This window comes from Bolinopsis microptera, chromosome 4 (genome assembly GCF_026151205.1).
Source record: "Bolinopsis microptera isolate Bmic1 chromosome 4, MBARI_Bmic_1.0, whole genome shotgun sequence".
In the NCBI taxonomy this organism is placed as follows: domain Eukaryota; kingdom Metazoa; phylum Ctenophora; class Tentaculata; order Lobata; family Bolinopsidae; genus Bolinopsis; species Bolinopsis microptera.
This window is the reverse complement of record NC_087075.1, coordinates 1,456,646-1,474,687: the sequence shown is the minus strand read 5'-3', so window position 1 is coordinate 1,474,687 and position 18,042 is coordinate 1,456,646. Positions and strand designations below refer to the sequence as shown.

General features: G+C 38.6%; 1 protein-coding gene across 2 annotated transcripts in view; it reads right to left on the bottom strand.

Moving 5' to 3' along the window:
• The window catches only part of LOC134814183 (plasmanylethanolamine desaturase 1-like), a 75,337-nt gene that overhangs the window by 29,789 nt on the left and 27,506 nt on the right, over window positions 1-18,042 (bottom strand). For both annotated transcript variants that reach the window (XM_063822239.1, XM_063822240.1), the window contains exons 2-7: window positions 12,698-12,796; window positions 12,095-12,190; window positions 11,820-11,939; window positions 7,133-7,224; window positions 5,803-5,927; window positions 5,168-5,270 (exon numbers count right to left, since the gene is read on the bottom strand). In XM_063822239.1, coding sequence (XP_063678309.1) covers window positions 5,168-5,270; window positions 5,803-5,927; window positions 7,133-7,224; window positions 11,820-11,939; window positions 12,095-12,190; window positions 12,698-12,794 — 633 coding nt within the window. In that variant the 5' untranslated portion in view covers window positions 12,795-12,796. The remainder of the gene's footprint in view (window positions 1-5,167; window positions 5,271-5,802; window positions 5,928-7,132; window positions 7,225-11,819; window positions 11,940-12,094; window positions 12,191-12,697; window positions 12,797-18,042) is intronic.

The following is an 18,042-nucleotide window of genomic DNA, read 5'->3' as shown; positions in this document are numbered from 1 at the left end:
CCTCGGGCTAGCGCCCTCGGGGACATATGAAATATTGCACGCGCGTGCGCGTGCAATATTTTGTTCCGCCCGCGAGTCTCCGGTGATATGTATATATATTATATATCTTCCCTTGCGTTGCAAGCCCTGTCTCTTGTAAAAACAACCACTTTTGTAGATACACACAGTCTCTACGCCTTTATCTTCTGGTCCCTAGGGTCAGCTGACTCCGGGCCAGAGGAAATTTACCGATTGCCAAGGTTTGATGCATGGGCAGTCAAGACCTCTTATTTTTTTGGGGTACTGGCCCGTGGTACCAGCCAATGTTTACTCAAACAAATATAATATATGATATCAATGGTATTAATAAGAAATTCATCCCCGTGGGGCACATGCATAAATATCACCTTAATAACACCAGAATGTGTGTGTGTGTGTGTGTGTGTGTGTGTGTGTGTGTCTGATCGTCTGTGTGTAATTTCCGGTCGGTTATATTGAAAAAACGGTAAGAGTTACAGGACTGGTTTTTTCGGTATAGTGTCGACAAAACTCTGACGAAGCCCATATGCAAATTTTTTTTAAATCAGCCGGCGGTAAGTGGCTTAATTGATGGTTTTGTACTATTAATGCAACATTATGGAGTGAGCCACTAAAATGGCTCACTTTTTCTTCCTATTCACTATATTTTCTATTACTGCACTGTAGATTGTAGCGTTGGTAATTAGGTTAGCTCCGCAAGTGATATTAAGAGTATAGGGCACTGATTGCGGTCTGTTTAAACTGTAGAGAGAGTTCATACTTTCATACGACAATGTTTATGCGTGTAATACTATAAGCTTATTAGGGGGGGGGGGGGGGGGGGGAGCCAGTCATTGCGGTCTGTTTGTTTACTTTCATACGACAATGTAATGTTGTCAAATATAAGGCGGGTGTGGTGCGGAGTTAATAAGGGTTAATTTAAAGCGGTTTAAGACGGGAGTGATGAGGTGTAATAGTCGTGGTACAGATACTATTGGATACGTGAGGGAACTCCGAATAGAATTGCTCACCTAATGCGGGTTTTCACTCAGCGGGTAATTACTCCTACCCTTTTTAACTGCGGCCGTGAAATCCCGGCCGAAGTCCGGGTTACACTACCTTACTCGGGAATATTATGACTGGGATAAAGTGGTGGGTTTTGGAAAATTCCGCCATATTTTTCCCGGTCATTAATTTTCCCAGTCATAATTTAACCCGCTATTATGTTCCCGAGTAAGGTAAACTAATAGTAATACATTTTGATGCTTGGTGGGTTTTGGAAAATTCCGCCATATTTTTCCCGGTCATTAATTTTCCCAGTCATAAATTAACCCGCTATAATATTCCCGAGTAAGGTAGTTAATATATATAATAATGTAAAGGAAATCTCAAACTATTTAATTTAGACTCTACCGGTAAAGTACAATGAAGGTTTATAACTTTAAGTTTTATTTCTCAAGGGTGAATAGGTAACAGATAAAAAAGTAAAACAAGACTGAGCACTTTATAATTTTAAGAATTGAGATAATTTTAAGAATTGACTTAGTTTTTTCAATTTTTAAAATGGACGGCGTGTTTGTAACCTGATTTGAAATACGCGGCGATATAAAAGAATGTTGGCAGTGTAATTAATGAGACCCGATATAATAATACCTGTGCAACTCTTGAGAGTGTACAGGTCTTGAGAGTGTACAGGTCTTGAGAGTGTACAGGTCTTAAGAGTGTAGAGGCGTCAGTGATTATTAAAACTCTTTCACGTGTCAAAACAAATACTGCTTACAGCTTTAATATTCTCACTTCAAGAGTGATATGTTATGGTACCGCGACAATTGACCCCCCGACAATTGACCCCCCGACAATTGACCCCCCGACAATTGACCCCCCGACAATTGACCCCTATGTAACTACACTGGGGTCAATTGTCGCGAAATCTAGGGTTTAGTACGACAATTGACCCCCCGACAATTGACCCCCCATGTAATTACACTGGGGTCAATTGATCGGGTCCTGGGTCAGGGTTAGGGTTAGGGTTAGGGTTAGGGTCCTGGGTCAGGGTAAGGGTTAGGGTTAGGGTCCTGGGTCAGGGTCAGGGTCAGGGTTAGGGTTAGGGTTAGGGTTAGGGTCAGGGTCAAGGTCAAGGTCAGGGTCAGGGTCAGGGTCAGGGTCAGGGTCAGGGTCAGGGTCAGGGTCAGGGTCCTGGGTCCTGGGTCCTGGGTCCTGGGTCCTGGGTCCTGGGTCCTGGGTCCTGGGTCCTGGGTCCTGGGTCCTGGGCCCTGGGTCCTGGGTCCTGGGTCCTGGGTCCTGGGTCCTGGGTCCTGGGTCAGGGTCAAGGTCAGCCGGGGGTCAATTGTCGGGGGGTCAATTGTCGGGGGGTTAATTGTCGGGGGGTCAATTGTCGGGGGGTCAATTGTCACCCACCCATATGTTATCTGTTCATACCCGCACTATAAGGCACTACTAAGGGTGCAGGTCCACTGTACTGTCCACTGTACTGTCCACTGTACTGTCCACTGTACTGTCCACTGTACTGTCCACTGTACTGTCCACTGTACTGTCCACTGTACTGTCCACTGTACTGTCCACTGTACTGTCCAATGTACTGTCCAATGTACTGTCCACTGTACTGTCCACTGTACTGTCCACTGTACTGTCCACTGTACTGTCCACTGTACTGTCCACTGTACTGTCCACTGTACTGTCCACTGTACTGTCCACTGTACAATCCACTGTACTGTCCACTGTACAGTCCACTGTACTGTCCACTGTACTGTCCACTGTACTGGCCACTGTACTGTCCACTGTACTGGCCACTGTACTGTCCACTGTACTGTCCACTGTACTGTCCACTGTACTGTCCACTTTACTGTCCACTGTACTGTCCACTGTACTGTCCACTGTACTGTCCACTGTACTGTCCACTGTACAGTCCACTGTACTGTCCACTGTACAGTCCACTGTACTGTCCACTGTACTGTCCACTGTACTGTCCACTGTACTGTCCACTGTACTGTCCACTGTACTGTCCAATGTACTGTCCACTGTACTGTCCACTGTACTGTCCACTGTACTGGCCACTGTACTGTCCACTGTACTGTCCACTGTACTGTCCACTGTACTGTCCACTGTACTGTCCACTGTACTGTCCACTGTACTGTCCACTGTACTGTCCACTGTACTGTCCACTGTACTGTCCACTGTACTGTCCACTGTACAGTCCACTGTACTGTCCACTGTACAGTCCACTGTACTGTCCACTGTACTGTCCACTGTACAGTCCACTGTACTGTCCACTGTACTGTCCACTGTACTGTCCACTGTACTGTCCACTGTACTGTCCACTGTACTGTCCACTGTACTGTCCACTGTACTGTCCACTGTACTGTCCACTGTACTGTCCACTGTACTGTCCACTGTACTGTCCACTGTACTGTCCACTGTACTGTCCACTGTACTGTCCACTGTACTGTCCACTGTACTGTCCACTGTACTGTCCACTGTACTGTCCACTGTACTGTCCACTGTACTGTCCACTGTACTGTCCACTGTACTGTCCACTGTACTGTCCACTGTACTGTCCACTGTACTATCCACTGTACTGTTCACTGTACAGTTCACTGTACTGTCCACTGTACTGTCCAGTGTCCACTGTACTGTCCAGTGTCCACTGTACTGTCCACTGTACAGTCCACTGTACTGTCCACTGTACTGTCCACTGTACTGTCCACTGTACTGTCCACAAGAACCCAGATAAATTATGGTTATAATATTTTATAACAGTGTGACCATGCTTTTTTGTTGGCAAAGAACTTTATTCACTGTTAAACCATCACCTTTGCTACGTAAAATTTAATCTAATTTAGGTTCTTACGGTAATTTGATTTATATTTTCATGAATACCCTGTTCAGAATAACGAATTTCCTGAGAGAAAAAATCGGCAAAATCATGTGCTTTTATTCTTACTGATTTCTTTAACACGTGTTTTAAAAATAATAGCGGATATCTATAGATACATATTATCAAGCAACTTCTGCTAAATGTTCACAACACTTTGAGAATGATGAAGAATCGCAACGAAATGTAAGCGTTACAGTTTGTTATACTTAAATGCAATAAGCAAACTACACGTTACACGCAGCCACGCAGCCACACACACACACACACACACACACACACACACACACACACACACACACACACACACACACACACACACACACACACACACACACACACACACACACACACACACACACACACACACACACACACACACACACACACACACACACACACACACACACACACACACACACACACACACACACACACACACACACACACACACACACACACACACACACACACACACACACACACACACACACACACACACACACACACACACTGTTCCTCACTGATAGTGTGATATTTTGATGCGGTTACAAATATGAAAATCTAAATACTACAAGAATTACTTTATATATTACATCTACAAATAGAATTATATCTCGTAAATATGCCATTATCTCACACCATCGCACGTAATTCGTTAAGTAGACACATCAGTATTTCTCTTCTGTAATCTGATGAAACTCTGCCAGATGGAATTCCCAAAGGATTGACATGTTATAATGGGGGGAGGGGGGGGGGGGGCTCACGTTATAATGGGGGGGGGGGGGGGGCTCACGTTATAATATAACAGTAGGATAATAAGTAGTGTCAGTGTTTACCACCTGTTTACCACCTGTTTACCACCTGTTTACCACCTGTTTACCACCTGTTTACCACATGTTTACCACCCGTTAATCTTAAGATCGTATGCATGGGGGGGGGGGGGGGGGGGGGGGGTAATATTTGGACAGAAAAATATCATGATCACCCCTCACCCCTCACCCCTCACCCCTCACCCCTCACCCCTCACCCCTCACCCCTCACCCCTCACCCCTCGCTCCTCACCCCTCGCTCCTCACCCCTCACCCCTCGCTCCTCACCCCTCACCCCTCACCCCTCACCCCTCACCCCTCACCCCTCACCCCTCACCCCTCACCCCTCACCCCTCACCCCTCACCCCTCACCCCTCACCCCTCACCCCTCACCCCTCACCCCTCACCCCTCACCCCTCACCCCTCACCCCTCACCCATAGGTTTGTTAGATATGAAAACAATTACCTTGTGTATCTGGTTAGTGAGACAAACGTAGATGGTGAAAGTAGCTCCGAACACAAGGAGAGAGAAGTTTTGCAGCATCCACTCCTCCCCGTACAGATAGCAACTGTAGCAAGTATAAGTTAGTTATCTCATTAGTTACCACGTACTTTAGGTAGGTCGTAACTAATTAGGTAGTGTCCATTTAAATAAATAATGACACTTTTTAGGTATTAGATTAATCAATATAATCCTGTTTAAATATTTATATTATATTATTAAAATATTGAAAAATATACAACGTGTGTGATATTAGCATCCACTCCTCCCCGTACAGATAGCAACTGTAGCAAGTATAAGTTAGTTATCTCATTAGTTACCACGTACTTTAGGTAGGTCGTAACTAATTAGGTAGTGTCCATTTAAATAAATAATGACACTTTTTAGGTATTAGATTAATCAATATAATCCTGTTTAAATATTTATATTATATTATTAAAATATTGAAAAATATATAACGTGTGTGATAATACACACGTGTAACCCACGTGATAATACACACGTGTAACCCACGTGATAATACACACGTGTAACCCACGTGATAATACACACGTGTAACCCACGTGATAATACACACGTGTAACCCACGTGTTACTCACCAGGAAAGTAAGGGAACTAGAAACAAGTTGGATAACATGCAGTTATCTCCGTTCGTCTCAACTATGTCGTGTTTTGTCATGGCAACCGGGTCCACGTGGTGCTCCCGAAACGGTCTGATAAACGCCTGAAAATATAGGTGACACATTAGTACACTACATTAGTACACTACATATCTGTAGTTTATAGGAAGAGAGTGGGGCACTGTTGCCAGGTAACACACGTGATATCTGTTTCAGTTAACATTGCGGTAATTCAATAAAGAATTAATAAACTTATCTGATATGATCAGAGTGTGTAATGATGTTAATCAATCTTTATTTTTATCGCGAGATAATGTTTACTTAAATGTCTCAATTTATCTTGTTGTGTAAAAGCACTGTTCACATCATAGTGTTACCACATTACACACTCTCTGTTCTATAAGAGAAAGGAAACATTGGGGGGGGGGGGGGGGGCATTTTACTAGGTCTTTATTGTTTGTCAAATATCTTTAGATGTGAACAATAGCATAGTAGGGTGTTTAACTTATAAATGAGACAGACGTTTGTTTCTTAAATTTTCACGTCAGTTAATCAGTTAATTGGATAATTACATAATTAGCTAATTGCCAACCAACCAAATAATGTTTCGATTAAATTGCATGAACCGTGGAGCAAAGTAGTTTTCAGAAAAAACTTTGCAAAGTTTACGTTTCGGAAAATAAGCCCTATATTGTATAGATTAGAGAATGTTTCTTATAAGAAACTGAGTGTATCTCCATTAACAGTTCACATAATGCCACATAATGCCACATAATGCCACATAATGCCACATAATGCCACATTATACTGCACGACTTTACAATGTAATTAAGCTGGATTCTACTTCACTTTCTCGCTGGGTAACTAGTATTATCTAGTACCTTCTAGTGGTATGTTTTAGTGCTGTAAAGTGTAAATAACTGAAGGTCACAATGGTACGATCCTGACTGTTTGATTATAATCTTATTATATATAACCCTAACTAGTTTTATATATATTATATATATAAAATACGTAGGTTGGAACTTTCTTATTAGTTCTAGAAGATGTTCGAGAAACACGATTAGTTCTAGAACATGTTCGAGAAACACAATTTGCGACAACAGTTTTGTGAGAATAATCTTTATATTAGATTTGAAAAATTTCAAACCTTTTAAACAAATCTTAGTCAAAAGGTATACATGGTACCCGAAGTGAATATATATGTAGTGAAGGTGAAGTGAAGGTGCAGTAAAGGTGTAGTAATGGTAAAGCAAAGGTGTAATAAAGGTGTAGTGAAGGTGTAGTTAAGTTATTACGTATCACTTACTTGTCCTATGATAGGTATATTCACGGTTCCCCATGTATCTGCTGCCCAATGGACTAGACCGGACATGAAATCTGCTAACAATGCACCAAACACTGTAAAAACGTTAGATATTTTATCTGAAGGAACAGACAAATCAGATGTCTGTTATTTGTATCTGAAAAACACGATACAAATTTTTGTTGATGTCGCATGTCGAGAACCTAAAACTATTTATTTAAATAATAGATTTTCAATAGTTGTGAATTGAGGTCATAACATCACCAGTAATTACTAAGTGCCGTAACATCACCAGTAATTACTATGTGCCGTAACATCACCAGTAATTACTAAGTGCCATAACATCATCAGTAATTACTATGTGCCGTAACATCACCAGTAATTACTAAGTGCCATAACATCACCAGTAATTACTATGTACCATAACATCACTAGTAATTACTATGTGCCGTAACATCACCAGTAATTATTAAGTGCCATAACATCACCAGTAATTATTAAGTGTCATAACATCACCAGTAATTACTAAGTGCCATAACATCACCAGTAATTACTAAGTGCCATAACATCACCAGTAATTACTAAGTACCATAACATCACCAGTAATTACTAAGTACCATAACATCACCAGTAATTACTAAGTGCCATAACATCACCAGTAATTACTAAGTGCCATAACATCACCAGTAATTATTAAGTACCATAACATCACCAGTAATTACTAAGTGCCATAACATCCTTAGTAATTATTAAGTGCCATAACATCACCAGTAATTACTAAGTACCATAACATCACCAGTAATTATTAAGTGCCATAACATCCCCAGTAATTACTAAGTGCCATAACATCACCAGTAATTATTAAGTGTCATAACATCACCAGTAATTACTAAGTGCCATAACATCACCAGTAATTACTAAGTGCCATAACATCACCAGTAATTACTAAGTGCCATAACATCACCAGTAATTACTAAGTGCCATAACATCACCAGTAATTATTAAGTGCCGTAACATCACCAGTAATTACTAAGTGCCGTAACATCACCAGTAATTATTAAGTGCCATAACATCACCAGTAATTACTAAGTGCCATAACATCACCAGTAATTATTAAGTGTCATAACATCACCAGTAATTACTAAGTGTCATAACATCACTAGTAATTACTATGTGCCGTAACATCACCAGTAATTATTAAGTGCCATAACATCACCAGTAATTATTAAGTGCCATAACATCACCAGTAATTACTAAGTGCCATAACATCACTAGTAATTACTATGTGCCGTAACATCACCAGTAATTATTAAGTGCCATAACATCACCAGTAATTACTAAGTGCCATAACATCACCAGTAATTATTAAGTGTCATAACATCACCAGTAATTACTATGTACCATAACATCACTAGTAATTACTATGTGCCATAACATCACCAGTAATTACTAAGTGCCATAACATCACCAGTAATTACTATGTGCCATAACATCATTAGTAATTACTAAGTGCCATAACATCACCAGTAATTATTAAGTGTCATAACATCACTAGTAATTACTATGTACCATAACATCACTAGTAATTACTATGTGCCGTAACATCACCAGTAATTATTAAGTGCCATAACATCACCAGTAATTACTAAGTGCCATAACATCACCAGTAATTACTAAGTGCCATAACATCACCAGTAATTACTAAGTGCCATAACATCACCAGTAATTATTAAGTGTCATAACATCACTAGTAATTACTATGTACCATAACATCACTAGTAATTACTATGTGCCGTAACATCACCAGTAATTATTAAGTGCCATAACATCACCAGTAATTACTAAGTGCCATAACATCACCAGTAATTACTATGTGCCATAACATCACCAGTAATTACTAAGTGCCATAACATCACTAGTAATTACTAAGTGCCATAACATCACCAGTAATTACTAAGTGCCATAACATCACCAGTAATTACTATGTGCCATAACATCACCAGTAATTACTAAGTGCCATAACATCACCAGTAATTATTAAGTGCCATAACATCACTAGTAATTACTAAGTGCCATAACATCACCAGTAATTACTAAGTGCCATAACATCACCAGTAATTACTATGTGCCATAACATCACCAGTAATTACTAAGTGCCATAACATCACCAGTAATTACTATGTGCCATAACATCACCAGTAATTACTAAGTGCCGTAACATCACTAGTAATTACTAAGTGCCATAACATCACCAGTAATTACTAAGTGCCATAACATCACCAGTAATTATTAAGTGTCATAACATCACTAGTAATTACTATGTACCATAACATCACTAGTAATTACTATGTGCCGTAACATCACCAGTAATTATTAAGTGCCATAACATCACCAGTAATTACTAAGTGCCATAACATCACCAGTAATTACTAAGTGCCATAACATCACCAGTAATTACTAAGTGCCATAACATCACCAGTAATTATTAAGTGTCATAACATCACTAGTAATTACTATGTACCATAACATCACTAGTAATTACTATGTGCCGTAACATCACCAGTAATTATTAAGTGCCATAACATCACCAGTAATTACTAAGTGCCATAACATCACCAGTAATTACTATGTGCCATAACATCACCAGTAATTACTAAGTGCCATAACATCACTAGTAATTACTAAGTGCCATAACATCACCAGTAATTACTAAGTGCCATAACATCACCAGTAATTACTATGTGCCATAACATCACCAGTAATTACTAAGTGCCATAACATCACCAGTAATTATTAAGTGCCATAACATCACTAGTAATTACTAAGTGCCATAACATCACCAGTAATTACTAAGTGCCATAACATCACTAGTAATTACTAAGTACCATAACATCATCAGTAATTACTAAGTGCCATAACATCACCAGTAATTACTATGTGCCATAACATCACCAGTAATTACTAAGTACCATAACATCATCAGTAATTACTAAGTGCCATAACATCACCAGTAATTACTAAGTGCCGTAACATCACCAGTAATTACTAAGTGCCATAACATCACCAGTAATTACTAAGTGCCGTAACATCACCAGTAATTACTATGTGCCGTAACATCACCAGTAATTACTAAGTGCCATAACATCACCAGTAATTACTAAGTGCCATAACATCACCATTAATTACTAAGTGCCATAACATCACCAGTAATTACTAAGTGCCATAACATCACTAGTAATTACTAAGTGCCATAACATCACTAGTAATTACTATGTGCCATAACATCACCAGTAATTACTAAGTGCCATAACATCACCAGTAATTATTAAGTGCCATAACATCACCAGTAATTACTAAGTGCCATAACATCATTAGTAATTACTAAGTACCATAACATCATCAGTAATTACTAAGTGCCATAACATCACCAGTAATTACTAAGTGCCGTAACATCACCAGTAATTACTAAGTGCCATAACATCACCAGTAATTACTAAGTGCCGTAACATCACCAGTAATTACTATGTGCCGTAACATCACCAGTAATTACTAAGTGCCATAACATCACCAGTAATTACTAAGTGCCATAACATCACCATTAATTACTAAGTGCCATAACATCACCAGTAATTACTAAGTGCCATAACATCACTAGTAATTACTAAGTGCCATAACATCACTAGTAATTACTATGTGCCATAACATCACCAGTAATTACTAAGTGCCATAACATCACCAGTAATTATTAAGTGCCATAACATCACCAGTAATTACTAAGTGCCATAACATCATTAGTAATTACTAAGTGCCATAACATCACTAGTAATTACTATGTGCCATAACATCACCAGTAATTATTAAGTGCCATAACATCACCAGTAATTACTAAGTGCCATAACATCATTAGTAATTACTAAGTGCCATAACATCATCAGTAATTACTAAGTGCCATAACATCACTAGTAATTACTAAGTGCCGTAACATCACCAGTAATTATTAAGTGCCATAACATCACCAGTAATTACTAAGTGTCATAACATCACCAGTAATTACTAAGTGTCATAACATCACCAGTAATTACTAAGTGCCATAACATCACTAGTAATTACTAAGTGCCATAACATCACCAGTAATTACTAAGTACCATAACATCACCAGTAATTACTAAGTGCCATAACATCACCAGTAATTACTAAGTGCCATAACATCACCAGTAATTACTAAGTGCCATAACATCACCAGTAATTACTAAGTGCCATAACATCACCAGTAATTACTAAGTGTCATAACATCACCAGTAATTACTAAGTGCCATAACATCACCAGTAATTACTAAGTGCCATAACATCACCAGTAATTACTAAGTGCCATAACATCATCAGTAATTACTAAGTGCCGTAACATCACCAGTTATTATTAAGTGCCGCAAAGCAATTCCAATTTCAACACTTTAATTGTTTTCAATACAGAAGCTTTGATGAGGTTTCCAAATTTAGTATTACATACTGTCCAGTGTACAAATAAGATTCCTAAAAGATAGAATGCTTGTTGTATAATAATACTGTGAACAAAGGAAACATTACTGGGGGGGGGGGGGGGGGGGGTTACTGGTCTGGTGTTTGGTTGAAACGTTTGCCTAATTTTATGACAATGAGTCACAATTAGTGGTTTTTGTATAAATGTACATACCTAAGGACATTATGAAAGCTCCAAAGTATTGCCTCTTAAAATGATACATTACAAGAGTCATAATCGTCAGCTGGAGGATAACAAATGAAACCATCATCGTTATTTCAAACATCCTTTTCTCTGAAAATAGACAATATAATAAGGGATTTCCCTCACATCTGTACACAATTTTGCATTGTGAGATGCAATTTTAGAGAATTTTCGCATGAGATGTTGTTGGAATTCCAACCAATAATTTGCACAATTTACAAACAAAGATCAATGATTTAAAATACCTTTTGTGTAACCAGCTTTTAAGAGTGCAGCACTTTTAGAGTTTTTCTTGAGAACAGGCTTCTTTTGTTCTTTGGTAACTCGTTTGTGAACATACGCTGAGGTGAGATGAATAAACATGACTTTAACAAGAAAGTACCAAAATATAGTTGATAATCGTTCTTCCTGACTGAATTACCAAAAATGAATACTTCTATCCAAGAAAACAGCTAATTTGAACAAGTAAAGAAAAGAACATTAAGTAATGGGAAAGTGTGAGTCATTATGAACTTTTAATTGATGTTTTGGGACAAAGTGAGAGTCTCCACTCAGTTTTTCAAACAAATAGTTGTCAACGTTTCGGCCCACGGTCTTGTCATGGAAAAGACGATACAATTACGTTACATAGCTCAATAAATGTAATAGATTTGTAGTGTTATAATTAGTTTAAAACTCAACGTTGACAACTATTTGTTTGAAAAACTGAGTGGAGACTCTCACTTAGTCCCAAAACATCAATTATATGATCGACCCACTCAAAAGAACGAAAACAGATTGTCATTATGAACTTTAACATCAGCAATATTGAAATCAAACGTCACTTACAGTTATGATAAACAGGTTACCTGAAGATGTTTCAGCAGTGATGAGTGGAAGAGACTCTGGCTTCATAGACTTTGACAGCTCTGATGCCATGTCTCTCAGTACCTTGGAGGTCTCCATTGCTGAGATAAAATTACTAAAATCTTTGAAAAGCACAAGATATGGGACTGTACAACGGTAAAATGTGTTTTTAGATGAGATAGTGGCCCAACCAAGAATAAATGCCTAGTGAAATAGCATTTCATGTTTACTTCTTAATGTACAGCTATGATTTACAGAATTAACATGTGAACTCTACCCCAGATCTAGCCCATTTCTATGTCAATTATATTCAATCCACGGATCACATCACTAATTATACGTCACTAATTGGTGACGTGATCTGACTCCTCTTGGGGGCCAGATCAGTTTCCTGGCCCAAAGTCTCCCAGTGAGTGAAATCTCCAAACCAAGTTGTCAATCAGAATTATATGTGGTCTAATGGTAAAACGGATTGGTCTAGATGATGGCAAATTCTTAACTTGTTATTTCCAAGTTGTGCAGCCTTGCCAAATCTATGAAGTGGTCAATTATAGACAGCTATTGATCCAGTCTGACTGAAAAATCGGAGTATTTCTCTGTAGATGGGCTTACATTGTTGCCAAGGAAGAGTGGTGATGTTTCATCTTCTCAAAAGTAATTAATTAGCACATTCACTTTTTCGACTAAGCTTCAAATTGAAAACAATTGAATATCGTTTTAACTAATTGCCATCTTAAACATGGATCACTTCCGCACTAATAGCTGATTCTGTTGGTGTCCAAATAGAGCTATTAAATCCTGGTACCGGTCATATTTGACTGATCCCAGCCAACTTCAAACTGGATAAAAATCCCGGTCCCGGTCAAAATTGACCAATCCCAATCCCGGTCCCAGTCATTTCAAATATCTTATCCTGGTCGTTTGCTGTCTTTAATGGCATAAGGAGATAGTACTGTGATCATAGACCTTTTAAGGTCCCTGTTGGTACACTTTCTCCAGATTTATCGATTTCTAAATCTAGAAACACACTAATTTAGAGATTTACCGGCGTATCCTCTAAAATCATATAATTTGTTCAATTTTAGGGAGGGGTGCCAAAAAGGGAGGAGGCACCAACAGCAGGCAACGTTACGCCACTGTCATCCACCAGATGAAGCTGGGGCGTCTTTAGGCAGGATTAATTACACCAAAAAGAGACAGATTTTCATTTCTATGACTATGAGCAGATGGAAATTTGCTTTTTACTATGATAAAAATTAAAGAACAAAAATGAAAGTATCGAGTCATGTAAAAAACCCCATTATAGCAAAGTTCATTATGTAGCAAGGTTTAATCCAGGAGGAGTTCACATGTCACATGCACCGTGTTTTATTGCATACAACCAGTGGCGTAACGTTGCCTGTTGCCCCTCCCCCCCCCCCCCCCCGCTGAAGCACATCACATGACATAGGGTTAAAATACTGGATAGTAACGAGAAAAAACTAAGCTTTGGTCAGGCTAGTAAAACACAAATACAATTGTTTAGCGTTAGGATTTGGGTTGTGGTTCGTTAAGGATACGGTTAGATTCGGGGCTGGGGTTTATAGTTTTTGGTTTATATGGTTTATATTTATTATTTGTATCACGTCGTGACCCCCATTGTCGCGTCGTTTCACATTTCACTAATTTTACTATAGTATCGTGGCTACGATACAATCGTTTAATTTAATGAGAAATATTAATAAAATGTTCATTATTTTTTGTTAGTAAAACAAAATTTAAATTGTATTGCCATAATACATTGAATAGTAATATCATAATAAACATAGTTAAACTTAACCATCCGATAATAAACTCATGAATATTAGCTATGCTAATATAATGCAAAATAAGCTTTTTACTTCATAGGGTTAGGGTTTTGAAAAGTCGTTCAGAACCAGCTAGAGAATGGGTTAAGAACGTCACGTGACAGTCGAGTGTAGAGTGATTAATCATCATCCAGCAATGCTACGAAGTAGCGCGCGCAGGGCCATATCATTAACAATGGTCAATCGCGCGGCGCGTCGAAGCCTTCCAAGGGGCGGGCGCCGGGGAGGAGGGAAAAGGGCCGCAACAGGGGTAAGTTTTTGAGTCTACCAGCTTTATCACTACACATGTATATGTATCGTCGTATCTCAATAGCAAAACAAATTGACGGATGTTACTTGAGAAAACAACAATTTCAAGAAAACAACAATTTTATTAAAATTATATTAGTATCAATTAAAGCAAACAAAACATAGAATTTATATATATATATACAATTTTATTTAAATTATATTAGTATCAATTAAAGCAAACAAAACATAGAATTTTATATATATATATATTTTGTTGCTGTACTCCTACACATTAAAATTCGGTGTTGATTAGATCTTCGAAATAAGTCTTTGCATCATTTTATTAAACATCGTTATCTCAAATTATTTGTTATATTACTTACTTTGGTTACTTTGGTTGTGTTTATCCTCGTAGCAGGAAGGGTCATCAGATTTCTGACCACCTCGATGGCGAGTAGTCTACCAGGGAATTAGACCAGCTGCAGCTATAACCGGAAGTCGGAGGGTTGTCCGGTATCAAAGCAATAAACTTGGACAAACTAACTTTAAACGACTCAAACGTAGCTTCAGCTTTAATATTATCAGGCACTTTGTTCCACAGTTTTGGTCCTCTTACAGCAAATGAGCTGTCATAGAGTGTCTGGTTGCTCGAGGAACTCAACCTAGACAGGGAAGGGATGATTGCTCGGGTACCATGTCTGGATGTTTTTGTGAACCTTATATTGCTGCAATTGGGGACAACATTGTGAAGGATCTTCCACATCATCAGAATAGTGTACCGTTCCCTTCTGCGCTGCAGTGACATTAGCTTTAGATGTGAAAGCCTCTCCCAGTAGTTCATATTTTCCAGACCGCATATACGATCGGTGAATGTTCGCTGGACCCCCTCCAAAAGCTGGATCTCAGTCACCTTAACAGGGTCCCACAGCGGACAACAGTACTCTAGTAGGCTTCTGACCAAAGACTTATATAGGGTAGTCATTACGGTCCTATCACGAGTTTTGAAGACACTAAACACCCATGACAGTGTGCTTCTAGCTTTCTTGACCATATTACCGATCTGTTTGGACCAGTTCAGATCGCTTGATACCATAACTCCGAGGTCTCTAACGTTCTCAACGGGATGTAGTATTTCCTCGCTGGAGACCTTGTAAAGTAGAGTTTCCACGTAAAAAGGAAGTTCAGAAAAGGTACTTTTTCTATTGTGGAGATGATTCAGGAGCTCAAACTTCTGTTCGTGGAGCTTCATGTTGTTGCAGCGTGACCAGTCGAGAATATATAGTAGTGTTGAAAGTATTAAAATATATATATAACTAGCACGAACTTTAGACCAAATATATTATAAGGGACTTGGAGCAGCAAGAAGCTGACTGGAAAGTATATACCTTCAACAAAAATACGTCGAAAAGAATCCAGGATGATATTGTAGGTTTACAACCTACCAGGACGCGCGCCGAGTTGGACTCGTCGACGGTCCTATATATGGAACAGATATTTTACGAGTATCACCCGTTAAGATCGGAGAGTGCAGACCGTACGCACCCACCCTTGCCTCCTGAATTTTTGGAGTTAGCTAAATTTCTGGAGTTAGCTTCATTCAATAATAACAATATCAATATAATCAATATCTATATCAATATCGGACTAAACTATCGAATAAATTATCAAATATTAATTATTAATTAGTTCTGATTAAAAATTTATAAATTAAAATATTACAAGTGGTTAAAAATGCCCAAAACTCGGCTAACTGTGTTAGTCCATGAGGTGGAGACAGAGGTGCGAGAAAAACATTGTTGATATGAACAGTCTAGATCTTAACTTGGAGCCACAAGGCCGGGTAATTTTTGATTGTTTAGGGAAATTTTTGAATTCTTAAAGGGTTGATTTATATAGGGTCATTGCTATATTATGTGCCATATTGTTTGAATAATTAAAAAAAAAAGAAAAAAAAGGAATAATAAAAAAAAGAAAAAAAGTTAGTCCATTATAGGGCGAAGAAAGTATGGTACACACTACCTTAACCGTCACTGGCCAAAAAGATCCTTCGGCTTCCTGTAATTGGCTGGTTGCACTTGTGTAACAATGTGACTGTTGGAATACACCGAAGTAAAATAAGTGTCTTGATAAAAAAAAAAACAATGGACAACAAGACACAACGCAGTCTGAGCAGGTGATCTCTCATCACTTTGTAGGTTTATAACCTACCAAGATGTGCAACGAGTTGAACCTGTCAACGGTTTTGGAACAAATATTTTACAAGTACTATCTTGCTCTAACCAGAGCCCTCACGCTTGCAGTAGGTTGCAGTGTTTTAATGTTTTAAGAGAACTCTCCTTAAATTATTTTAATGCAGTCACTCAGATAAGTTTTATACCAGGACAGTTCAACAAAGACACATACTCTGCCCACAATAAGGGGCCATAATTGTCTCAATTATGTAACTGTATTTAATTATTATTATTATTCCACCTAGATAACTCAGCCCATTGGAAGAAGAGGTGCTCTGTTTGCAGTAGAGGGTATCATTGGACATCAGACTACGTGGCCAGCTGACATTCATCATCTTTTTTTAGGCCGTTACGGTGACATGTGTCTAGTTTATCTCAATACGATTAAAGCATTCCCCAGCAACTAGAATTATATATTAGGATTGATACTAACTATTTGGGCTTCATAAACCACCAGCTTTTCTGTACTTACTCTAGGGTGGCTAACATACTTCTTTTGGTGACATCTTTTCTACTTTCTAGCAGAGGAGCCAACATAACAACTTGCCACTACACCAATCTGTGTTCATTCTAAGGGGTTTACCATCATCCATTGCATCACCTCATCTTTCTCAGCAATATGGACGTGCACAAACTCACTCTAGGGATTCGATAACATTCAGGTCTAACTCTTTAAAGAGATCATGAAGTGTAAATTTGCGAATTCTTCAAAAATACTCGAAACTTGGGTAGTGAGCTAGGCTTGGTAATTCTGCCGCAATCCCAAAATAGCTCCGTCGTAATTGCTTCACAAGCTGAGATAATATGGGGCATATCAATAACATTTTTCCAAGTTGCGGCTAGGTGACAGGATAGCATATACGACATGTGTAAAAACACCTGATTTTAATCGTCCATAACAAGTTTTCTGTTGATAATTTTTTTGAACCGACAAGATTACCATCAGGTATAAACCATTATATTTCACATATCTTCCTAAATTTGGTGTACAGCGATTAATCTAGTTCCTACAAGCAATTAAAGGCAGCTCACTTCATG